We start from the raw sequence: 27,011 nt of genomic DNA, 5'->3' as shown, positions 1-27,011 counted from the left end.
CGCCAAGGGGGGATGTATCACATCTGTACCAAAATGAGTAAATAAATCTTATGTAGCTAGAAACACAAAAAAAAAAGCGTTTTCGCCGTTCACTCTGAGACACACCAATTAACTGCATTAGTGACGGATGGCCGTCAAATAACATGAACTTCTTAATCTGTGCGACGGCCAGTCGAAATGGCTTGTTGTCATGGCAACCAGCTAAGAAAACAAGTTTTGGGTGAAAAAAATGGGTTCGGGCGGCGTGGACGGCCGATATAGGCAACAGCACTTAATGGAAAAGAAATCTTATTATTCCATATCACTGAAATTCCACAATGCTCGCGCTTACTTGATCTATTTACTCTACTGCTCATGACATTCTGAAAGTTGCAAAAATCATTAAGTTTTGAAGTTTAGTTTAGAAAGTTTTGTTTATGTAAACTTTTGTACATAATAGTGACTGTTGATTACAATGTTATCATTAGTTCAGAAAAGCTGCTGGAAAATTCATTCCTACATCAGAAATTCAGATCTCCTCCCCCAAAGCCACCTCGCCGTAGACTTTCTGAGCAACTAGTCTCAGGTAGAATTGCTTTTTTTTCTTTCATTGCATTCATTTGTTGTATGAGCACAAAATATTTTAAAGAGTCAGAAAGTTTCTATTTCTTTTAAATTAGAAATTTGTACCAATAGTAATGCTATTCATAATGTTTTATTTTCTTTAAATTCCTCTTTTTGTGTAATATATTGTGAAAATAATGATTTCTGTACTTCCTATGTTTCTTTTTTTAGCTATTCAAAGAGGGTAATTTTTTATTTTTTGAATTATACCTGTACAGTGAAGCACCATTTATATGTTTTTGGATGGACTATATGAAAAAAGCGTACAAATGAAAAAAATTTATAATATGTATAGTTTAATGTGTTTTAGGGGGGGGGTGCAGGGACCAATTTAAAAAATGTATAAAAGAAACGTATATAAATGGTGCTTCACTGTATATCTGTATTTTTTTTTAATATAACTACTGTATGTGCACTACATTTAGCTTCATATTACTTGGTGTTTTTTAGAAACTATGTTCCCTTAAGAAATTTGAATAGAAAAAACTCAGATAGTATGATGAATTATAGTTCAGTTATCTGTTATCCTATATGAACCTGGGCATTTTTTGCACTGTTTTTCGTGTGGCAAGATTTTTTTGCTTATGTGGCAACTGTGTTCATTGTTGTGTTGCTTGAATGTAATGTAATACTTGCTACCAAGTGCTTCCTTTTTCCCAAACGTTGTCTGATTTTGAAAAATCCATTTTTGTTTTCAAAAATCGGCATCAAGCTTACTAGATTAAAGGAATTATATAAGACTTTAAAATAAATGCATTTTCACAATTAATAATTTCTTTAGTAATCACTGTCCATTTGTGAGTGATAATTTAAGTGGCTATATTTTGCATTTTGGGCAGTTCTTAAAAGGTGGGAGCAAACACAGACCTCAACTTTGAAGCTTCAACACCGAATAACTTTCATTTTAATTAACTCAAAATTTTTTGAGTTAAATTATTATACTGTATAGAGACAAGAATTGACATAAATTATGGAAAAAATGCCCTTCAAATACCCTTATAAAATGTTTTTTTGCTAAAAGGCACAATTTTTTGGACATACAATTAATCTAAATTACTCTAAAAATTTATCAATTCCACACTTTCAAAAAAAATCTGTGGTGTTGAAAAGTGTTTAGTGAAACTTATTGTAGAAAATCGAACTAATCATTAAATTTTATGGTGAGATAAAAAATGATAAGTAAAAAAACGGACCAATGTGCCCCACCTGTGAATATAGTGAAGTTTCAGACATAAGGATGGTTTATAGAAATTTTTGGTATATTATACATAATTTTTATTCCTTGAAAAGTTTCAGATATAAAATGAAGAATGTAGTGACAGAAGGGGTTATGTATACATGCTCAATACTTTAACATGTTTTAATCTCAACATTCAGTCTTACAAACTTGACAAAGGACACCCGTTAAAACTGGTGGTAAGAAGACATGTTTTATTTTTTGTTACTTTTTTTTCTCCTGTTTTCTGCAAGTTTCTTTTCTATAAATTATTTAATTTCGGCAGTTTTACCAAAAACAGGTTATATATCTTTCAACAGGTTTTTCTATCTTGAATAAAAAGCATTCAGCTCTGCTGCAGCTATTTATATTTAAATTTTTGCTATTTAATCATTGCTTCATTAGGAAAAAAATTAAAACAAATTATAATGATTAAGATCAAAACAAGCAAATAAAAATGGAATGACTAATGTATAAACTGCAATGTATAAATTTTTGGGATAAGAATTCATAAAAGAAAAAAATAATTTCAAAGTGTATGAATTTTTAAAAAGTAACTAATAAATGTAAACAACTTATATGGATTCTGTACAAAAACCTAGAAAATATAGTTTTTGCCTAATTGACCATATTATCGTTACATGGACAGTAAAAAAAGTAAGCATTTCATTTTTGTATTTTTTTTTTTTTTTTTTTTAAATTTAGGGCCAACATTTGTTTTCTTGGCTCAACATTTTAAATTTGCTCAAGAGGATCAACCTGATCTGACTTCATTATTGTGGCATTTATATCAAGAGTCATGTACCTTTAACAGTTCATACATGAAATATCGTTATCTTAAAAGTCAATTGGTTCTTTTTCGAAAGTTGTTATAACTGGTTGGGTTCTTACATGTTCATTGAATATTGAGTTAAGCATACAGTCAACTCTCGATAACTTGAAGTCCCAAGGGACTGGCTAAAACCTTCAAGTAATCGGTAGTTCAAGGTGTCAGAAGTTTCTTTTCCTGCCCTCTCAGTAAAAAATTTTTATTTTCTTTCTCAGAAATAGGGCATCATAGATCGACTATAACACTTATAGTTTGAGTAAAACTAATTATTAGTACTACATAAAAATACCTTTACAGAGAAAATTTTTTATTAAGATACTGGGAAAAAGTTTAACTGCTTACATTTTTTCTGATCACATTTTAAAAAGTCATTAAGTTTGTGAACACACTTTGACTTACACAGAGTTGTGGATTTATCAAGGTACTGTAGCAAAATATTTTCAAAAACTGATACTTGCTGATTAATTGGAGGTGGTAAAGATTCTTCATCAGATTCTGCACTAGCAAACTCTCCGCAGACAACTTGGCACAATCGCTTTGTAGAACAAGGATCCACACATAGTTACATTTTTCTAAATAATCAAGAAATATTTTTCTGACAAGTTAGCATCAACAAACAGTTAAAAATGATCCCATTCGTCGTTCATTTTAGTTTCGTTATTTTTGCTGTTTATGAAGCCACCGTACTTAAAGCAATTTTAAACTACTCTTTCTGTCGCAGACCCAATTTCTTTTCTCTTTACTTCAGTTTGCATTAGCCTTAAATGTATTTTAGTCCTAAAAGCATGATTGTTGGAGTCATCCAAAAAAAGACTCCTTTTTTAAATTTTAAGTTTCCCTCGAAGATTACCTAGTAACTACTCAATGAAATTTTAGGACTTCAGCCAGGGCAAAAAGTAGCTCAATCGACTACTTTTTATACAATCTTGCAACCCTGTGTGCATTAAGGAGCATTGAGTTGTAAATAAATTATCCCCATCATAAAAGCTGATAAGAAAAGCAATATGTTAAAAGAGAGATATATTTTTTTCTTTTTTAGCTACATTTTTACGAATCAAATGAAACCGAAACTTTTGTAAAAACTTCGACTTAAAAGGAGTACATTTGAAATGTCAAGATAACTTTGTAAATGGTAATCAATAATGTTTTAACGCACTATTGAAAAAACGAAATTATTTTGGGAAAAAAAGAAAACTTCCAGATAAAGGAATATTCAAGTTATCAAGAGTCAACTGTATATATTTTCCATATAATATACACTTTTTATTTTTCTGTAACTCTGTTCCAGCAACTATAGTATAACTTTGAATCTTATAGATAAACCAGCTGCAGGTGAACTGAAGCATGGTGATGGATACCATCTTCAAAGTATAGACTCTCATAAAAATGCATCTTTGCCTGCTAACTGGACTACGGATTTTGGGCATCTCATAGCAGAAAAATGTTTTCTCAGTACGAGTCCTTACAATTCTTCAAGATACCAAAAAAAGTCGCTGTTTGATAAATTTCCTCTTGAAAGTCAATGTGAGAGAAATGTTCTTAATGTGGAAAATACAAATGACTTACATAAAAATGCTAATGAATATCCTTGTTTTCCTCAGCCCCAAAAAAAGGAAATGGCTCTTTTAAGGACTCCTTTAAGAAACTGTACAGAAAATATGAAAAAACAACTAAGCTCTATTGTTCAGAAAAATAAAAATGGCGTACTGAATTTCAACCCTCATCACTCTAAATCTCATTATCGTCATCACAGTGATCCATTGCTACCTTGTTTCAGTCAAGAGTTGAAACATGATTCTGACACGTTTGATTGTCATAAGTCTTTTGTAGTGAGGCAACAAAATGAATTACAAAATGAAACAAATACACAATCAAATGCATGCTTGGCATGCAAAGAAATTAATTGTTTGCTAGAAGAAACAAGAATATTGAAGGAAATCAATGATAAGGTTAGATTACTTCATTTTATATTAAAATGTTTCATTATGTAACGGGGTATCTGTGCATGTGGAAAGTCATGGGTTTTCACTATGATGGAAATTTGTCATGGAAAATCATGAGTTTCAGCAAAAAATTGAGGCATCTTATCTTTTACATGATTTTCATTTACACTTTCTCTAAAGGAAGGTCTTATCCTACTACCAAACGGCACGACCTAAAGTGTCACAAATCTGGATGAAATTCTAGATTTAGGTCAGTTCGCACTAGATATGAACCCAGGCAAAGCGGTTTGACTGCATAGATTCTAGTTCGGTTGCTACGGGGATCCAAACTTGCTGTTTGAGTCCGGAAAAGCAATGGTATTTCCTTTAAAATTAAAAAATTAAACTTTCTTTACCTTTTTCTTGATTTGCATTGCCGTATGTGTCAACTAAATGCATTAGCAATACCCCCCCCCCCCCACCCCTCGTACTGACAAGAGAGGTCAAATGTCTACGAGGGTAGATATCTTCCCAAAGTTTTAAATTCCAATAAAGACGTCATTGCAGTTCTAGATTCCTGCAAAGCAGTGTAGTTCATACGGCAAAAACTTGAGGGTCATGAATTTGGATAAACTTCTGGATTTAGGTCTATTCGTACTAGATATGAGCCCAGGTAAAATATTTTGAGTATGTGGGCTTTAGTTCGGCTGCAAGGAGGGTCTAACTTTGCTGGTTTGGCCCCGGAGCTGCAATAGCGTTTTCTTTGGAATTTGAAAATTTGACACAATTGTTGCTTTCCTAACATCTGTCGCGTCTCTTGTTAGTACAACGTAGGGGCGATGGAATTTGTTCTATGCTGTGAATGCATTCAGTTGGGTAATACTGGAATGCAATATCAAGAAAAGAGTAAAAAAAAGGTTAGTTTCCGAGGAAAAACCATTGCATTCTGGAACTAAACTAGAAGATTTGGACCTCCATTACGGCCGAACTAAGATCTATGCAGTCAAACCACTTTACCTGGGCTCATATCTAGTAGGAATTAACATAAATCCAGAGTTTCATCCAGATCCGTGACCCTCAAGGTCGTGCTGCTTGGTAGTTAGCCATCTTTTCACATCCTCTTCTCCTTACATCATGCTCTCTCAATAGCTAGGATATAGTGTTTATACCCCAGCTTTTATCTTCACCTTTTCGATGTGGAGCTGTTATCATGACATTTTGTTGGTGTTTCATTTCTTTTTTGTCTCATTTCTCTAATGAAAATTTAGTTTTAAACGATTTTTTTAATTTAAATTATTCTATTTTCTAAAATAAACAACAGAAAAATGTGAACTTATTGTTTGTTTTTCTTGAAATAACTGTTGCTAATTTTTAACAAACAACAGGGGCAAGTGATTGAACAACGTTTTGGTATTTAAGACTCACAATAAAATATAGTAAAATTAAAATATAGAAATTTTACTTTAGTTATCTTGTTAAACTCTATTCTGAAAAGTATTTAAACCCCTACAAATATAAATGAGTCGTAAAACATTTGTAAATTATAGTAATAGCATGAAAATGAGAGTTTCTCTGCGAGTGACCCATTTATATACACAATATGACCAAAAGTATTGGGACACTTTCAAAAATTAGCATTTTTACGGATTTCCCGAGAAATAAAATACCAACTGCTCTGTAATTTTTTTACATAAAACGTATACTCCAGCTGCCATTTTCCAAAAAAAAAATTAAGTCTACTATTCATTTAGGGACAAGTAACAAATTGAGGAAACAAAAAAATTTTTTGGATCATTTTTCATTGTAAGTAACTGGGAATAAGCTATAAATTTCAGAAAAAATTTAAAATCCTATGTAGAATTTATATATTTTTGTGAAAGTATCTCTTATAACCACAGAGATACAGTCAAACCTACCTCCCTTAACGGACACTCTTGGATAGCGGGCAGTTTCTGAATCCCCAGACCCTCAAGATAGGCGTACAATGTATTTCACTCCTCATTAGCTGACACTCCCGTTAGCAGACAGTAAATCAGCCGAGTTTCGTTTTACTTTACTGTGTCTGGTAAGATTTTGCTCAGCACTGCTTTTGCGGAAAGCATTTTTTCTACTACTTTACGATGTTCTGGGGCTAACCAGTACCGATAAGAGGGTTAACGCCCCTTTTTCTCCAAAAACATTAGCTATTCAAGTCTAACTTTTTAGTTGAAGAAAAGTTTCGTTTTCGTTTCATGCACGAAATTCCAGCAAAAAACAGAAGAAAAAAAATCTTTCACTTTTTACACATTACCTTGCTTTATCAGATTGCATGGGAGAGAAAAACTACTCTCATGCAAGTTAACATCCCCCGCCCCCTCCTCCTTTCTACTAGATTTTGCGAGACGAGCGTCCTTTCCCACCAGATGCTGATGAGGAATCGGGAGAGTATTGCAGATCAGGTGAAAAGTAGCCGATTGCTCAAACATTTTGCTACAATCTAAAACAAAAAAGTTGCTGAAAACCAACGACATTGATTCCATTGTGCTTGACTGGTTTTGTTCAGCTAGAGGAAACAATTTACAAATGCCTTCCTATTTTATTTTCCCGAAAGGTTCAGCGGATTATTTACTTATTTGTTAAGTTCACTTATATAAGCAATACTCATCAAAAACACCCATAAAGGGGGCTAAGTGGGGGCTCAAGCCCCCCCCCCCTTCCTTAGAAATGAGAACTTCCTTGCTTTTAGTGCTTTTTTTCTCTGCAAAAATTTATAAAAGTTTCTTTTCCAGCAATTAATGAATACGTTATTAAAAATGTCAAATTTTAATATCTCTAATCTGTACTGAAATCGGTTTCCATGGGAAAAATATTCTACTAAACCATGGGGTAAATTTTTGAGCCCCCCCACCCCTTAAAATTTTGTATATGGGCGCCTTTGAACTCATTAATTTAATTTAGAATTATACATTGTATCTGTAGGTTTAAAATACAAAATTAAAATGCCATCGTAAATTCAGACTCCCCAGTAGCAAACACTCCCCGTTAAAGGACAAAAACTTTGGTCCTGACGGTGTCTGCTATTTGAAGGTTCGACTGTATAAGCATTTCTTTCAAAAATACAAATTTTTTAAAAGATTTTCGGCTGCTATCACGCTGAGTTTTCCGTCAAACGTTACTAAACTTTCAGAATATTTGACAGTATAATAGAGAAGCATAATAATTAAATTTGAAGTTAAAATATTGAAAATTTAATGAAATATGAACACTTAAAGCAATTAATTTTTCACTGCGCATGTGCGAAAGATAGCAATTTTTAACTTTCATAATCAGAAGCCCAGATATTTCCTACAACTCATAAAAAAATTCAATCTTGATATCTTTAAAATGTAAAAAGTTATCAGCGATCTAATGAGCCCAATTTTTACAACTCTTGGCTAGACGACGAATCGTGAGGGATCGTTCGCAAATAATCCGTTCTTATCATGAATCACTCTGCAACGACAACAGGAAAGTGTTGCCAGTTTGCGAACGACCCGTTTCCATTCGTCACCTATCCAAGAATTATTGAAATTCGGCTCATCAGATTGCTGATAACTTTTTAAATTTTAACAATATTAATGTAGAATTTTTTTATGAGGTGTAGGATATATCTGAGCTTTGGATTATGAAGTTATAAATTGCTATCTTTCGCGCATGTGCAGTGAAAAATTAATTGCTTTAAGTGTTTATATTTCATTAAATTTTCAATATTTTAACTTCAAATTTAATTATTATGTTTCTCTAATATACTGTCAAATATTCTGAAAGTTTCGTAATATTTGACGGAAAACTCTGCGTGATGGGGTCGAAAACCTTCAAAAAAGATTTGCATTTTTGAAAGAAATGCTTATATCTCTGTGGGTATAAGAGATACTTTTGCGAAAATATAAAAATAAATTCTTGATAGTTTTAAAATTTATTTCTGAAATTTATAGCCTATTCCCAGCTATTTACAATGAAAAATGATCAAAAACCTTTGTTTGGTTCATCAACTTGTTGGTCCCCTAAATGAATAGTAGACTTAATTTTTATTGGGAGATGACTGCTGGAGTATACTTTGTATGTGAAAAAAATTACGGAGCAATTGGTCTTTTTTTTCTTGAGAAATCCATAAAAATGTAAATTTTTGAAAGTGTATCAATACTTTTGGTCTATATATGTATATACGGGGTGTATATATGTATAGACAGGGTGTTCCGTTTTAACCTGCAATACCTTGATTTTCACAACCGTTTGTCCTAGATGCATACTTCCAATTGCAAAAATGTTTAAAACTAGGTGCAGAGTTAAGGTATTGAAAGTTTGAAGTGAAAATAAAAAGAAGTCAAAAATGCGAAATTTAACTTTATATACGGGCCCCAGGTCCCCTTATTTATAGTTAGGGAAAGTTTTTCCATTAAAAAATCATTCCAACAGAAAAAGTTTGACATTACTACGACTAATATTCATCAGGCTATGAAATGCAGCGTTTCGTGACTTACACCACTTTACACTCGCCATCAATAACACCTTTTGGGGGAAATTATAACTGTTAAGAAGGGTTTAAAATTATATGTGTGCAATAGAGTGATTTTTCAAATTGTGCGAGGTTTTGAAGTGTGCTTTTGCGTACATGGCATAACATTTGCATTTATTTTGGAATAGCAATGAAAAATATAAATACTTATTTTATTTACTTCGACAACCTGACATTCCTCTGAAAGGGCGGTAAGTTCCAATCTCTTCTTTTGTATGGTCTCTTAAAACTTTGAACTGGAATATCTCCTTGAGTTTTGATCGCACAAATGTCAAGTTTTTTGTGTTAGTAATAGTTTTCAATGGAGATTATTTCCCTAAATATTAGTTAGGGTAACTGGAGCCCCTATAAAAAGTTAAATTTTGCATTTTTTGGCTCATTTTCATTTTTGCTTCAAACTTTCAATATCTCAACTCTGCATCTGATTTTGAACATTTTTGTAATTGGAAGTATACATCTAAGACTAATGGTTGCGAAAATAAAGATCTTGCTTGTTAAAACAGAACACTCTGTATGTAAATATATAAACTAAACTCAGAAGCACATTAGCCTATGGGGCCAAGGCCTACTACGTAAGAATAATTCTTTTTTTCTTATAAGTATGCAGTACAAAGTTTATTGAACAAAAGTAAAAAATTATTTTTTGTAAAAATGATTTATTATGGTATTGATTTTCACATTGCATCCTATATGCCACTGCAAAATATCTCAGACTTTGGTTTTAGCTTAATGAAGTATACTTTCATTCAGATTGCTCAAAAAATAAAATTAATTTAGCCTGAGCATTAGCAAAGACGGGAAATTTATGATAAATACCGTACAACAAGGAGAGTTTTCACTATTTTTTGAGTTAGGATCCAAAATTCTGAAAGAGATTTGTGGTCTTAAGCGTTCCAAATTTAGGGTCCCATACGGCATCTTTATATGTGTGCATAAGTAATTTTTATTATCATTTTTTCATTATTTGTGCATTGCAAGTTTTGATGTCTCTAATTTCATATTTTGGTAATTTTTTCTTCTTGCACCTAGTTATGGCAAAATCTCATATCTGTGCAATCTACACTCGAAAATATTCAGAATGTGTCTTCTTGCACAAGTGGCAAAACTCCATTTGCAGGTAATTGGCTCAAATTTATTGTTATGATTTTTTTATTATGCAGGGGCTGGAGACGCCCCATGTCTACAATGTTTTTCAAGAAAGTATTCCAAACTTATTCTATATTATTTTTTGGGAGTCCTTTCAGATGCACACATTTTCTTACCTTCAATCTCACCCCCCCCCCCCATATTTTTGTTTATTGTTTCCAATCATTAGTTTTGAGTTTTCTTTCTTTTGTTATTTAAAGCACTTAGCTGATAAAGTGCATCATCATTTTGCACTCTTCACAAGAGCTCAAATTTTTTCTTCAGAGCATTTAGCAATCACCTCCCAAGTGCAGAGCTATATTTTTTAATGTTTTTTCATTTAACTTTAAATTTTTCATGTATGCGTTACTAAATTATGAAATGTGGTATAATAACTGATATTCAGTTTAGAACAGGAGTAAGTAATGTGTGTTTATGTATTATATATATATATATATATATATATATATATATATATATATATATATATATACTACATTTACTTGGCTTTTTAGTTTTGCTGCGATGCGCATCTATGGGCTCTTGGTGTGGTCTTTTCAATATTTTTCACTTTTATTATTATTTTATATATATATATATATATATATGTATATAATAATTATAAAATAAGTGAAGAAAAATGAAAAAACCCCACCAAAAGCCCATAGATGCACAACGAAGCAAAACTAAAAAGCCAAGTAAATATATAAGTTATACAAGCCAAATAACAAGTTTTAAACATTTTATATGAAAAATAATGATGAGAAAAAGGAAAATACAAGTAGCAATTTAATAGAACAAGTCAAAATGTTGAATCCAGAGCTCATTAGCCATTGGAGAATAGTTTAACATGTGGTGCATTTAGCCCAATGTTACTCTGTATTGCATACACTGGAGCTTGAACACTCTCTTTTTATTTTGTTGTTAAATTTTTTGGTCTTTTGACCATATTAATTGAATCCTCCACGGCGGATGAGCTCTGGATTCAACCTTTTGACTTTTTCTATTAAATTGCTGCTTGCATTTTTCTTTTTCTCATCATTTTTTTTCGTATAAAATGTTTAAAACTTGTTATTTGGCTTGTATACCTTATATATATATATATATATATATCAAACCCAATAAAACAACGAGCCGACAAGGTTACATAACAAAATAGATAAATTAAGTTGATGAGCCAGTACTCTTCAGCAGTGGAGGCTTCATCTTAGGGTCTAAAGATCCAAAAAATTACACTAAAAACTAATGGAGGATGTCAAGTTCCAAAAAAGCTAGCATTCATGAATACATTGGGCTAAATGCACCACATGTGAAAAAGGAATGCAAATTTCTGGAACTAATACCTAAATCTATACACTGGGGTTTCGTCTTGGTTTTTGGAGGCCAAAAAGCCTTCAATAATAACCCTCCACCGTACCGCCAGCTTAAGTCCAAAAGACTTACCCATGTGTCCGAGTGCAAGTCAAAACCATAGTCAGGATGTTAGTATTCGTGCCAATCAATAAAAAATAAAATGCATCCATTTAATATAAATAAAAAAGATTATCTGTTAAAAGCAGGTTCATAAATTATGCAGGGTCGACGGAAAAATATATTTCAAAAAGCATTATTAACTCAAGTTCACACGCATGGTTTCCTAAAAAAAATTCATAAATGTGAATACTTAAACTGTTACAGTGAAGCAAAATGTTGATTAAGGCTATTCTAACAAAAATGTTTTTTACGAAAATATTTGGGATATTGTTTTCAAGTAGTTTATTTTTAAGTAGATACACTTCTTGGTTAAATGCTGTGATTGTGTTTCAAATTCTTTTGACTCTGTTGGTGCAGTATAGCCCTCAAGGGCTCTTGCGCCATAAAAATCAAATAAACCAACCAACTTTTGATTCTGATAGCTTGGGAAACAATGTTGCCAATAAAAACTTTTTTACTGAGGCAAGAGGAAAATGTTTAAAGACAGTTAACTTTGAATTGAAATTCGCATCTTTTATCGTAAATTCTGGTTTGAAAGTCGGAGTCAATACTAATTTTTATGTCAAGAAGATTAAAAACTTTACAGTGAGAACTTGTCTTTTTTAATGTAAGGGAGTTATGATAAATGCTTTTGCCTAGTTCAGAAAAAATGGAATAGTTGATAATGAATCATCGATATATCTGCAACAAAAAGGTGTAGTACCATTATTATCAATAGAAAATTTTCATTCGTAAATAATAGAAAAAGGTTTGCTGGGGTTGAACTAAAATTAGCACCCATTGCAATACCATTGATTTGTTGAAAGCATAAATTGCCATTTTTCAAAAAGTTGTTAAAGATGCAAAATGTAAAAAGTTTGGGAAAAACTTCCTCATTAATACTGAGTGCAGCATTGACTGTTTTGAAAAGTTCAGTAACTGTTAATTGCAGTTCATTGAGTGGAATGTTGGTAAACAGATTCTCAAAATCAAATGTTTCCAGATGAAAGATGTCAAGCATCCAATACCATTTCTCTGGATAATCGATAACAGCAATGATGGGATCAAATTACTTAATATGCTCAATACTGAACTTTTCAAAACAGTCAATACTACACTCAATATTAATGAGGATTTTTTCTCAAACTTTTTAAATTTTGCATCTTTATCAACTATTTCAAAAATGGCTATTCTTGCTTTCAGCAAATTAATGGTATTGCTAAGGGCGTTAATTTTAGTTCTGCCCTAGCTAACCTTTTTCTTTTATTTTATGAAAGAAAATTTTCTATTAATAATCCTGGTACTACACCTTTTTGTTGCAGATATATTGATGATTTATTATGTATCAACTACTCCAACTTTTCTGGACTCGGCAAAAATATTTATCATAACTCCCTCACATTAAAAAAGACTAGTTCTAATTGTAAAATTTTTAATTTTCTTGACATTAAAATTAATATTGACTTCAACTGTGAAACCACTATTTATGATAAAAGATGCAAATTTCAATTCAAAGTTAACTGTCTGCAAAGTTTTTCTTCTTTCCTCAGTAAAAAAGTTTTTATTGGCATCATTGATTAGCAAGCCATCAGAATCAAAAGAATTTGCAACACTTACAGCATTCAACCAAGAGAAATCTACTTAAAAATAAACTGCTTGAAAACAATATCCCAAATAATCTCGTTAATAATATGTTCTCTAGCATAGCTTTTAATCAACACTTTGCTTTACTGTAACCGTCTAACTGTTCACGTGTATGAATTTTCTGGAGGAAACCATGTGATTGGACTTCAGTTGATGTTTTTTGAAATGTGTTTTTCAGTCGACCTGGAATGTTTTTGGACCTGATTTATTGGATGATCCTTTTATTTATCTTTTATTCATTTGATTGGTTTTGTTTTAATTTTAGTTTTATCGACTGGCACGAAAATTGAATTGATGAACACAGATTGGAATTTGCACCCGGACACATAGGTAAGACTTTTGATTCTTCGCTGGCGGTACGGTGGAGGGACATTATTGATGATAGCCTTGGCTTCTAATGTCCGAGACGAAACCACAGTGCTTAGTTTGAGGTTCTTAGTTCCAAAAATCTGCATTCATTTTTCACATGTGGTGTGTTTAGCCCAATGTAATCCTGAATGCTAGTTTTTTCGGAACAGTACATCCTACATTTAGTTCTAGTGTAATTTTTTGGTCTTTCAACCATAGGATGAAGTTTCCACTGCTGAAGAGTTCTGGCTTAAATTCGTACTCTGCATTTTGAACTGCGGGATTTCAAAGCTTTTTGCTCGATTCACGGACTCTGAGCCCTATTTCAAAGCCTGATATATACATAATACATATAAGGACATTTTTTTAAATGAATTTCTGTCAAAAATTTGATTCTACAATTTACAAAAGACCCATTTTGCTTAAAATTAACGGCTGACTGATGATTTGACTAATTTAGATAATTTTTGGTGTTTTGAACAAAAAAAGCTATTTCTTTTTTTTCACAGTAAAAAATTTCATGAAAATTTATGTTTCAGAGGGAAAAAATAGCATAGACTGCATATATCCTTTATGGTTCATGTTTCTTTTTATGTTTTCTTAGAAAATATAGCTGTTAAATGCATTTTAATTTGCAAAACAGATTTTTCCATTTTTTTTCTCAGAAACAAAATGAAATAAAAAAATCTTTCCACCACCTCAAAATTTCCGAAAGTTTAACATCTCATACGCAGAACAGAATCATATCATCAGCATCAATTAATGCAAATGTTTAAATTGAAATTTTAATATATTTTCATTTAATATGTGTGTGTATATGTATGAACAAACTTTTGATAGAAAAAGAACAACTTCTTGTTTATAATCTCAATTTACAAAAAGAAACAATAAGTCTGTCAAAAAAAATTATTTTACTAATTTGGCTAATTTTTGGTGTTTTGAACTTAGAAATCCTTTGCAGGCAGAAAACAAAGGCTTTTACACATATTTCTAGGAAGGAAAAAATAAAGTAAAATGCATACTTTATTTTTTTTCTATACTGACCACTTCCTAAGTTTTATAAGAAAATATAACTGTTAAACTTCATTTTAGTTGGTAAAAATCAATTTTTCCACCGCTTCAAACTTTCGGAAAATTTTGCAGCTCTAGTCCCAACATAATTTCAAACATTGCACTGACATATTTATGCATATATTTTTTGATGTGTACATTTTTACATGTTGCTATATATTCATGTTTTTTAATTTGATGGAACTTCGTCCTTATTATTGTTTTTACTTTGCAGAATTTCTTTCTGAATTTTACTATGCTCAGAAAGCTAAAGAATGTGCCATGGAAGAGAGATTAAAAGTTGTTATAGAAGATAGAAATTCTGCTTTTCTAGAGATTGACCACATGGTGGAAGCAGTGGTTGGCCTGTAATATTTTTGTATTGCATATTGCTAATTATTGTACTTTTTTAAAAAGACTATTTGGAGCAGTCAAACTGTTTTTCCTAAATTTAAAACTAAGTAAAGTAATTATTACAGTGAGTTTCCTACCATCCGTACCACAAATACATGCATTATCTCCTTATTTGATATGCATCGATGTTCATTAATTGAAGCATTGATTAATTTGAATTTAAATGTACAGCAAAGAGTTCTTTGTTAGATGTAATGATCCAATAAGTTTTTAATTGTGTGTTATAAATTTGCTTAATGCTGTGAAGTACACCTGTAAAACGTAAGTTTTTTTTTTTTTTTTTAAATTTGCTAACTAAACCAGTCCGTTGTACATATAATTTCTACTGCCAAACAGGTATCTTTTCTGCTCTAAATAATCAACCACATCTTCTGAAATCATCTCCAAAAATATTAGTTTGTTCTTCAAAACGAGAAATTTTACTCCTCCAAAGCCATGAATTTTAGCCTCCAGTCACGAGTAAACGCCAATTTGTTAATATAATCTTTTTTGTAGCTTTTATTATCACAATTCAACATTTGGGTTGCCCTTCTCCCAAAAAGGTTATCTATTTCCATTTTAAATAAATATGGCTTATTGCAAAAACAAAACAAATCTTGAACAGAGGCTAGGGTAACGCTTTATCATTTTGTGAATTATGAAGCTTGGAAACAGTTCAACAACTACTAAAAATTATAACGTGAAATATAGTACCACTTCTAAAAGCTTAAAATTGTAACTAAATTTAGCTGGAAAAAAAGATTATGAGGGACAGGTTTGACTTAATGTAAAATTTAGAAAACTTAATCAATAAATTATTTAACGTTCTAATGTATTTATTTAAATTAGCTATAAGTTTACTGAGAAAAAAAAAAGAACACATAAATATTAAAGGCAAGAAACTTCAGCATTCCTTATGTAATGGAATGATACCATGGGGGGGGGGGGACTGATCATTGCATTGTGTTTTTAAAGCTTAATTTGATTAAATTCAAAGCAAGTCTATGAGCAACCTCCTTCACAAAAAGAACAAATGAAACAGTTTTAAGTTACTGACTCTGTATGACTTTGAATAAATTATTACAAAACATTATTAAAACAACAATTTAGTAGATAGAAATGCTTACTAAGCTTACTTTTTTAGCAAAACCATAAGAGAGAGAGAGAGATTTACACCATATTCTTCTTGGAGTTGATTACTAACGAGCACCGTCAATCCAAAGAGTTTCTTGTAAATAAAAATATTATTTTCTTTAGACCATTGCTGGAGCCACCTATTGAGAATGTAGCTACAAAATATTAAAATTATTATGTATGTTATGTTAGATATAGTTGTTGAAAACTTTATGTTGTCTTAAAGTTTGTTCTATTTTCTTGTTTTCAAATATAAAATATTTATTTCTCTTTATTTAACTTTAAAGTTATAAGATGCCGTTATATTCTTACTGCATTAAACTAAAAGACGCAAGAGAAAAGTACTGTTGATGTCACACTTGGAAGCCAGTATCAATAATTTGTCAAAATTATCCTAGCTATATTTTACATTCAGTTTTTTATTTGCTTTAATCTTTTGACTTTTTTCTAAATTTGTATGCATTTAAAAAAATTCTACTTTTATTGCTCAGATTCCTTTGCAAGTGCAATCTTCTCTCCTCTAATTATTTCATGAAATAAAAATTTATAACTTGATGAATTGTATTTTGAAGTAATTTAAATTGTTGATATTTATTTGTTATTGTTTTCAGACGATGTGAAGAATCAGTGGAAAGTGATGGCCTTGAAAATTCATTACAGAGTGCAGGAAAATGTTCAGATAAGGTTTATTTTTTATTAATGTCATTATACACTATATGACCAAAAGTATTGTGACACTTTCAAACATTCACATTTTTATGGATTTCTTGAGAAATAAGAGGCCAATTGCTCTGAAATTTTTTTCCATAAAAAATATACCCCAGCTGTCATTTTTCTATAAAAATTGAATCCACTATTCATTTAAGGTACCAGCAACAAATTGAGAAAACAAAAAATAGGTTTTTGACCACTATTCATTGTAAATAGCTTGGAATAAGCTGTAAATTTCAGAAATAAGTTAAGGAACTATGTAGATTTTATTTTTGCATTTTCATGAAATTATCCCTTATACCCACGGAAATGTAAGCATTTCTTTCAAAAATACAAATTTTATTTGAAGATTTTCGGCTCGTAACACGCAGAGTTTTCCATCAAACATTACTAAACTTTCAGAATATTTGACAGTATACAAGAGAAACATAACAATAAAATTTGAAATTAAAAGATTGTAAATTTTATGAAATATGAATGTTTTAAGCTATTAATTTTTCACTGCACATGCATAAAAGATAGCAATTTATAACCTTCATAATCCAAAGCCCAGATAAATCCTGAAACTCATAGTAAAGTTTCAGCTGAATATCATTAAAATTTAAAAAGTTATCAGTGATCTAATGAGCCAAATTTCAATAGTTCTCGGATAGGCGACTAATCATAAGGAGTCGTTTGCAAACAGACAATATTTTCCTGTTATCATGCTGAGTGATTCATGATAAAAAGGATTATTTGCAAATGATCTCTCACAATTCATCTCCTATCCAAGAATTATTCAAATTCGGCTCGTTAGATCGCTGATAACTTTTTAAATTTTAAAGATACTGTCAGTCTTCTTTTTCCAAAACATCCTGTGATTTTGCACATGCATCAGGTCTACAAGCGCATCCAGAAATACCTTCTGGAGAGGGATTTTTGATCGAAAATACCTTCTAGAGGGGTTTTTGATCAAAAATACCTTCAGGAGGGGGTTTTTTGATCAAAAATACCTATTGGAAGGGGTGTTTTTTGGTCAAAACAGCCTTTTTATATGCATAAACTACTGTATTAGAATTTGCATTTATGTTAAAACTAATGCATCTGGGGGTGTTTTCACCCCTCCCCCCCCCCCTTGCTGCGCCATTGGTCGTGTCTGCTCTGATTTTACCAAAATAGGGATAGAAACCCGGACGTAAAAAATGCAAAATATAATGTTCAGCAGTTCTTTCAAAGTAGAGTCGAAAAAGACAGAGATTACGAATGCGTGCGAAAAGGGTCCATTTTCGACTTGTCGCCTCTTTTTGAAATGAAATCTATCTTGAGTGCTGGTCTTTGCTTTCTAAAACAGACAGTATTGAGCTGGAATTTAACTATGAGTTGCAGGATCTACTTGCACTTTGGATTATGAAGGTTATAAATTGTTTTCTTTCGCGCATGCACAGTGAAAATTCAATTGCTTCAAACATTCATATTTTGTCAAATTTTCAATATTTTAACTTTAAATTTTATTATCTGTCTCTTGCATTCTGTCAAATATTCTGAAAGTTAAGTAATGTTGGACGAAAAGCTCTGTGTGTTATGAGCCGAAAACCGTCAGATAAAATTTGTATTTTCGAAAGAAATGCTTATATCTCCGTGAGTATAAGAGATAATTTCACGAAAATATAAAAATAAACTCTGCTTAGTCAGGCGTAGTTTCTGAAATGTATAGCTAATTCCCAGCTATTTACTATGAAGGAGGATCAAAAAAATTTTGTTTTGTTTTGTTTTCTCATTTTTTTGCTGGTCCCCTAAATGCATAGTAGATTTAAATTTTATTGGAAATTGACAGCTGGAGTATACTTTTTATGGAAATAAAAAAATACAGAGCAATTGGTCTCTTATTTTTTGAGAAATCTGTAAAAAAATGATTTTTTGAAAGTGTCCCAATACTTTTGATCATATAGTGTATTTGATGTTTGTATTTTTTTACTATAAATATTTTTAATTCACCAAATTATCTATGCTATTTGCAAATTTGTTCAATAATCATAAAATTTAATATCTTCATGAGGTTCAGTGTTAGGTCCTACATTTTTCTGAAAAATAATAACTGCTTTGTGTAATTTATGCCTACCTGCCTATTCCACTGCTTTGCATGGGTGCTGCCCGCTTTTTTAAGCTGTCTCCCTATTTTCCTCTTAAGTATGATTTTCTTCCACTATTTAAAATAATTTAGCTAAAATGTTTTTTTAAGAGCTCCTACAAACCAGCAATTCCTTGAGATCAAGCACAACAAAGAATGATAAAAACATGCTAATATTACCTTTAATCAGAAAATTTTCTTTTCGTTATTTTTGACTTACTCAAAACTAATAACGATCCTGTCAGTAATTATTAATGTTGCTCAATATGACTAGATTGAAATGCGTTTCTAAAATTATTCTATTCGTTCTAAAGCTCTGTGTTTGGATTTTTTTTTTCACGATTATTTTTAGCTTTGTTGTAGCAAAATTTGTTTATTTTCTTCAAATTTTAATTCCAAAATCTTTGAGCAAAATTGTATGATTATTTGAAGTGAGTTTTCAACTGTCATGAAGTTAAATGATGAACCAAATAAATTGTAACTGTAAAAAAACCTAAGTCTTCAATTATTTTCATTGTTCCTCTGCTGGAAGTAATAATGCGTAATTTTATTTTAAATGAGGTGCCTGTCATCCTAGTTTGCAATTCTGCTTATTTTTAAGTATTGTTGAAACATATTCTTTAATGATAAGAGTACCCTTCTTTTTTTTATTCTACTGTAACTTTTTTCTTACTTTTGTATTAATGGAGTGTATAACATGATGTTTCAATGAAAAAAATAAGCTCCTTCTTTGACTCAATTGTTTTTAAAGGGGTAGCAGAGCACAGTGTGCAGAATTCTTCCAAAAGGGGGGCCGTTGCAGGTCGACGAGTGGTTTTATGCTCTTTGGTTGATCTACCCAGTAGTCGACCACATTCTTAATATTGTTTTTCTAATGTTCATCATATAGTAATTAAAATAAAGTGTTGAAACAATGACAATTTAGCTGTGTTGAGTAAAAACTCCCTTTCTAATGTTATTTCTTTTTAAAAAATGTTTTGTGCTTTAACTTTTTTCCACAAAAAGAGTCATTTTATTGCTTTCAATGTTGATTTCAATTTAGAATTCTCGGAAACGGGTTTTGTTATTTCAGTCTGGTGTTGCATTTAAAATATAAGTTCCATTACTCAACCTATCAAAATCAAATGGTAATTTATGGATTTTCTTATCAAGCCATCTTATGTTGATGAAATTGGTAAAACAAATGATTTGATTTCATTTGTCACTTTTTGTGCAGTTAATAAACATTCCAATCGCAAGGAATTAAGACGTAATACTTCAATAGTTACATTAGCTCAAATTATTTCGATGAGTGTTAAACCTGTGGTTATTCTTTCTTTTGCTCATTCTGCTAAACTATTTGCTTCATTAAAAGTTCAAGAAGCCTGTATTCCATTTTGGCTAATAATTTCAAATTTTTGTATCAGTTCTTATTGCTGCTTCTAACCAAATATTTAAGTCCCTGGGTTTTCTTCACTAGGAAATCAAAATTTATTTCTTGTTTAAAAGTATGCTAATTTTTTTTTTCCAACTTGCACAGTTTTGAAGTTGCATTACATAGCTACAAACTCCATTTTAGTTTATTCATCATTTACTAATGTTCTTGCTGAAGGCTGCAAAATTATCTTCATGTCATCCCCTGTTTCTAAGTTTCAGTTTACCTACATGGACAATTAAAGGGGGGGGGTAAACCCTCCTGGATTTTTAGAACATAATGTAATAATGCATTTTTGCTTGTACTTTGACGTTTTTTACCTATAAAACGCATTGAATTCACACCGTTTGCCCCTCCCCCCTTGGAAAACTTTGAAAATACAGGCCTGCCTACATAGTTTATCTTACTGCAGTTCGTTCACTACAAATTACCTTTGTGTTTTATCATAAATTCTGTTGTGGATGTGACTTTAATTGCAAATCTTTTTAGTGCTTTTTGAACAGATTTTTACTTGCATTGTTTGAAGGTGAAATTATTTCCAAAGCTTCAATTTTAATTTTATGTTCTATATGTTGAAGTTTCGTTCTAATAAACATGGACACAATGCTGTGCTGTAAGTTTCTCATTAAGTTCTGTGTAAATTTATTTACTCATATCCCATAAGAGTAATGAAAATGAAACGTCGGACAACTAGAACATTTTCTCATATTAACAATCGCTTGGTATTTAAAATTAAAATATTTTCATTTCTTGAAAAAGCTAGTGAATCATTTTCAGAAAAGTGTCACCTCAAGTTCTGCAATGTTTTTGTTCTTGTATTGATTGCTGAAATTTATAGGTTAACAAAAATCAACCTTTGATCTCTTGACTGGCCGACTACTAATGCTTTTTCCCTGCTGTTTGTTTCTTTCAAAAATGGCAGGTGTGCTTATGGTAAAAAATAATAGCATTACTTTTTGCACACAATCCTGGAGAAAGAACACATTTTAATGCTATTTACATTAGAGACACATGACACATATCAACTTATCAAAAGTTATGTGCAGTATAAAATGCCTATCAAAATATTGTCAAGCAGTCAACTTCACATTAAAATGAGTATCAACTTTTAAGTTTCAAATTACAATGCAACTCAATTAAAAATTATGACCTAGTAAACTGAAATTTATAAAAGTATTATCAAATTTTACAAAAAAATATTAAATTTACACATACAAATTTATTGACTTAGAAGTATGAGTTGATTTTAAGATCAATCCACTTATTAGGTCAGTATCACATGGTCCCAAGGAGTGACCTTATATTGCAGTCCAAATGTATATGCAGTAAAAACCTTGATTAACTAAAGTATGATCAGGACCCAACCACCTTCCGGTAAATTGAAAATTCTGTGTAAAAGAGGTTACTTGAAAAAAGTTGTTAAGAGACTATAGAAACTTTTGGTTTGAATTTAAACATGTTCACATTAGCAGAATAACTACTAAATGTAATGTTTTTAATTATGTTACTATTACTATAAACAACAAATTTGTTCAATAAAAGTCCCAGAGTCATAAAATGCAATGCAAATTTAATAAGACAATATGTAGTCAGCTGAAATCTGTTGTCATAATGATATAATCACATTTTTCTTTTACTCTATTACTTTAAACATAAATATATTTTTTTTAAAAAATTTACTTTTTGTTTCGATTTGTTCTCGGATTTAACAGCATTTTAGAATGTAGAATTGTTAATAGTGTTCCAAAGATTTTCTGACGTTTGGTTGGAATAGTTTTGGAAAATCAAGGTTCTACTGCATATATTTTAATTTCTCTTTTAAGCAGGAACAAAAAGACTCGATTTAGATGCTTATAAATTTAAAACGCAGCTGCAGGCCTTAGGTATACTAAATGCTATTTAAAATATCAGTAATGTTAAAAGTTCTTAAACTTTTAGGCTTGTGATGTTTCACCTTTCAAAACTTTCAGTTGTCGTATTTCTCTTTCTTTCATTTTCATCAATATTCAGGGCTGTAACTAGAATTTTGTTTCAAGGAGGGTTTTGCCAAACACATTCTCCTGAAGTGTATATAGGCGATTACATTTGATATCATTCATATATTGTATTAATTTTTGTTACAATAAGTTATTTAAAACATTAAAGATGACATGTTTATTTCACAAAGAAAGGAAGCCTATGTGTACACTACATAACTTACTTGTAACCCTTTTAAATAAATTGACATCTTTTTGATAACTCAAAACAATAAATACATGTACTCATATACGTATTCAACATAATACATCATAAACACTTATTTTTTGACAATAATAAAAGTATATTAGAGTTTGGATCATTCAAATTTAAAGAATTGAGATGTTTTTGTTAGGTGCTGATTTTCAAAATTTTGAGGAAAACTCTGCATTGCTTTGTAAAAATGATGTTTGTAATAACTATAAGAAAGAAAAAATACTGCAGATACAGCACTGAATTTGCAATTTTTCAATTCTAAAAATAATAATGAAATAAAACAGTGCTAATAATTTTTCCTCAGAAAAAGTGCAATAAAAAGCACTTTTGGAATGGATTTGAAAAAGTTTGGATGGGGGTTTGAACTCAAACACATCCCTTGAAAATTTGGCCCTGTTAATACTAATGAAGTATAAGGAATGTGGTTGATGGTACAACTTCAAAGACTATTTTAAAATGAATTTCTTTGTTCAATTAATTTTATATTAACTTATTTGTTTTGTTTTGTCTGTTTGAATTCCTTTTTTTTTACTTTTTAGGATTTACAAGAAATTATGCAAGAGATTGAGACAGTTGACAATCCAATTACTCTTTTGCGAAAACAAAAACAGCTGTTAAGCCATATTTATCGCTCTAAAGAAGCTAAAAATGATTTTTTATCTAATGAATTAAGGCTTGTACTTAAGGAAAGAGATAACCTACAGGAAAAAGTAAGCTTAAATATTCAAACTATTTCAATAAGTCTATAAAAAATCTCTTAGAAGAGGTTGTTAGAAGTTGAAGAAAATAGACATAAATTGTGTGATACAGTGAAATCCTGTTGCAATGAACTCCAAGAAACTGATAAAATATTTCGTTGCAATTAAATATTCATAGTAACGGAATTGTCTTAAAACTTTCCTTATGTTTTTAAAACTGTTCATTTTGCAAATCTACACTCCAATATAATTCAATCTGCAACATTTATAGTTACTAAAAGCATAATTAAACACAGTATTTATGCGGAAAAAGCAAAGAAAAATATTGATGACCTTTTGACAGAAATTGACTGCACATGGCATGCTTTTGTTGTTCTACATCAGCTCACGTTTCAGCATGAGCGGATTTCCACCTTGAATGGATCTGTTTTGAAAGTACAAATGGAGTTTTCAAGTTATGACTTGTGAAAGTGTTTTTTTAATTTCCAAAAGCAGAATTCTGTAAAAAAAAAACCTTCAAACTAATGTTGAGAAAAACATTTTGTCATAACGAATTTTTGAAAAAATTCCTTTTGTTAAAATAATGTATTTTATACTTTGTCTTAATGTTTTAAAACTGAACCAAACATTTTGTTCATTGTAATGGATATTTGTTGTATTGTACTCGTTGTCACGGGATTTCACTATTTTATTAAAATGAAGTTTAAACTACTGTCACTACGTTTACAATAATATTACTCAGGATAGTTTTTAAAAATTATTTTTGAATTACATAGAGCAGCTCATAAAGTGTGTATGATACATGTATGATTTTATGGTTATGAAATCATAGCAATCCACTTTTTTCATTCAGTAGCCAATATCCATTTATAAACTAAATATGGTTTGATTTTGTGCAGAACTGTATACTTTTTATAAGAAGAAATATTGTATGACAGGAGAGTAATGGGATTTTATCACTTTTCTTATGATCAATTATAGAGATAAAAGAAATAGTTTATGAATCAGAATGGAGACAGGGGACAGCTGCTTGGTGATTAGTTTTAAGTGATGCTTAAATTTGAAAATAGTTCAAGATAGCCATACATTAAGGTGCTAGAATAATAGAAAATCAAAACTTAAATGAGAATAAGAACCATGTCCAATTCATGTCAGCTCTTCAACCCCACTAGTTCATATCTTGTTTTTACAGAAAGTTTTATGCATTGGCTTGCAAGAAGTACATACCAATTTTTACATATAACTGACAAAGAAGCAATGCATGATCTTCTAAAAATCATTCATCTCTTTTTGAATGAGTAATAAACTTAAGCTACTGCAAAGTGTTACCTTTTAAAAAAATTTCTAATAAAACAGGTTGTGTTACTGTACTCTAAATGAGCTCTTCCCCGAAATAGCCAAAGTATGATGGAATGGACATTTCTTCTTGATATATGCTGCATTATGGAAGGTTCACATATCGAACATTTGGGAAACAAAACTTGTACCGTTTCTTTCTCCAGTAAAGTCAACAGTGTTGCTGTATTTTTAATAGGTATCTTTAATAAGCCTTCCAAGCCCTGGAAGGAGCTCTCACAACACCTGGACACTTCGGGGCACCCATGGCCAAATCATGTGGCGACCCAAGGTGCCACAAACCCAGTTAGAGACAAATTAATAAGAGTATGAATTAGGCAAAATAACCTATAAATTGAGATTGGTACATAAACAAATTGCTGTAGGTAGTAAAAATTGTATTTTGAATTCAAGAGAATGAAATATAAAACTGCATAAGAGAAAATAAGTATACAGTTAAACCCCAATTTAGTGCCCACCCGTTAAAGCACCAATCCCGTTACACCACCATAATTATGTCTGAACAGATTTTCCATATAGGAGTTTTAATGTAATCTATCTGTTGAGACACTAACTCATTATATTGACAACCCATAATGTGCCCCAAGGGAAAATCAGAAGTTATTTACTTATTTTTACACAGGGGTCGAAGTGGTCCTCTATATCCTATATTTTCAAAAAAAGTATGAAAATCGTCCTATATTTCCTATATTTTTGGAAAATCTCCTATATTCCTGTTTTTTTATCCAATTTATTTCTTTAAAACAACAGTAAATAAACTATCTGACTTCGGATTTTTCGTCAAAAGTACGTGTGCAAACAAATTTCGAATTAAAAAACGTAACTCACTAAATCCTGCAACAGGCATCCTCTCTCATTGGCTACAGCAATATGACGTCACTGTAGTGAATGGAGTTTCGAGAACGAATTCTGAAGTTGGTTTATAAATTTTGCGTTTGGCAACAGCAGTTTGTTTCGTTTTCCAGCGTGGTTTTTTTTCGGTTTTTGTTTTCGCGGGTATATTTTTGTGTTCAGTGAGTGCATTTTCTGACTGGAATGTTCTAATAGTCTTTTTGCAATCTTTTCTTTTTGTGGAATTTTATAGAGCAAAATATCTGTATATTTGTGGTACAAAGCATTGGTTATTTCCTGTTAGTCCTCAACACAAAGACGGTTTTTATTTATTTATATAAGCTATGTTTGTGACACTTCTTTCTATCCCTGCAAAAAGTGTGAGTTGCTGTGTTAATTATCAATAAATTTCACTTTGTTCTTTTTTTTTTTTTTTTGTCTACAAAGTACACTTTTTTCAAAAATTATTCTTTTAACAACAGGAAAGTCATTTCAGGTGTACGTTATAATTTTGTTTGAGGGTTTTTTTTAAATAAAATCATTGATAAGAATAAATAAATAATATGTATGTATTATTTCTTTTTTCATAGCGAAACTATTCATATAATGTGTCCTATATTTGTCCTATATTTTTTGTGGAAAATGTCCTATATGTGACAAGTCGATCACTTCTACCCCTGTTTACACAAAGCCGACCATATTTTCATTATGAACTATTCCTCTTAAGTACCAATGGGTGTAATAATTACTACCGGTAATTAAAGCTAAAGCACACTAAAATGTTTTCAGAACAATTTGTTAGCAATAATCTTGTGGTCTACTCTATTTTGTGGTCTCTGAAACAGGATCAGCAATAGAGCAGAAAAGAGAGAGTATTGATTTGCTGATCCCACAGCAGAGCCTGATTTCAAACACCCTTTTCAACACCTTCAGTAAAAAAGTTCATGGGGGAAATTATACCAAAAGCTCAAGTCAATTGGTGGGAGCATGAGGGTTTAGCTAAAGGTGAAAAACATTGCAAAGTTATGTAGAAATGAAATAGATTCAAAATAACATAGATGAACTGACTGTTTTGAATCATCCTCTTACAGCAAATGATTGCATCAATATGGACTAATCTGTTACAACTTTTGAAGACGAAATTATTGAGTTAGCAATTCCCAATTGTTATTCCGATTAATCTGAAGCAAAACCTTAGAATGAAGAAGTGATTTTCAAGTCTAAATGCACAAAAGATTGCATAGAAACTAACAAGATTCCTAGAGAAACATGCGATTGATATAAAAGTGATGGACTGTTTTCTCACATTAGAAAAGGACATAGAGTTACTTTGGACAAAAAAAGACAAAGTATCATTTGAAAATATTTTGTACTAAAAAACAAGTTATTTAGGTAACATAAATGGTGTTGGA

At 30.9% G+C, this 27,011-nt stretch overlaps 1 protein-coding gene across 1 annotated transcript in view; it reads left to right on the top strand.

Moving 5' to 3' along the window:
• LOC129218431 (uncharacterized) overlaps positions 1 to 27,011 on the top strand; it is a 51,870-nt gene that overhangs the window by 12,828 nt on the left and 12,031 nt on the right. Inside the window, exons 2-7 of the mRNA XM_054852688.1 lie at positions 468 to 565; positions 3,966 to 4,597; positions 10,134 to 10,221; positions 14,959 to 15,091; positions 16,862 to 16,934; positions 23,254 to 23,424. Of these exons, the coding sequence (XP_054708663.1) occupies positions 468 to 565; positions 3,966 to 4,597; positions 10,134 to 10,221; positions 14,959 to 15,091; positions 16,862 to 16,934; positions 23,254 to 23,424 (1,195 nt within the window). The remainder of the gene's footprint in view (positions 1 to 467; positions 566 to 3,965; positions 4,598 to 10,133; positions 10,222 to 14,958; positions 15,092 to 16,861; positions 16,935 to 23,253; positions 23,425 to 27,011) is intronic.

The sequence above is a fragment of the Uloborus diversus genome, chromosome 3 (assembly GCF_026930045.1).
Source record: "Uloborus diversus isolate 005 chromosome 3, Udiv.v.3.1, whole genome shotgun sequence".
NCBI lineage: Eukaryota > Metazoa > Arthropoda > Arachnida > Araneae > Uloboridae > Uloborus > Uloborus diversus.
The sequence above is the reverse complement of the archived record's forward strand: the minus strand, read 5'-3'. Positions and strand labels throughout refer to the sequence as shown.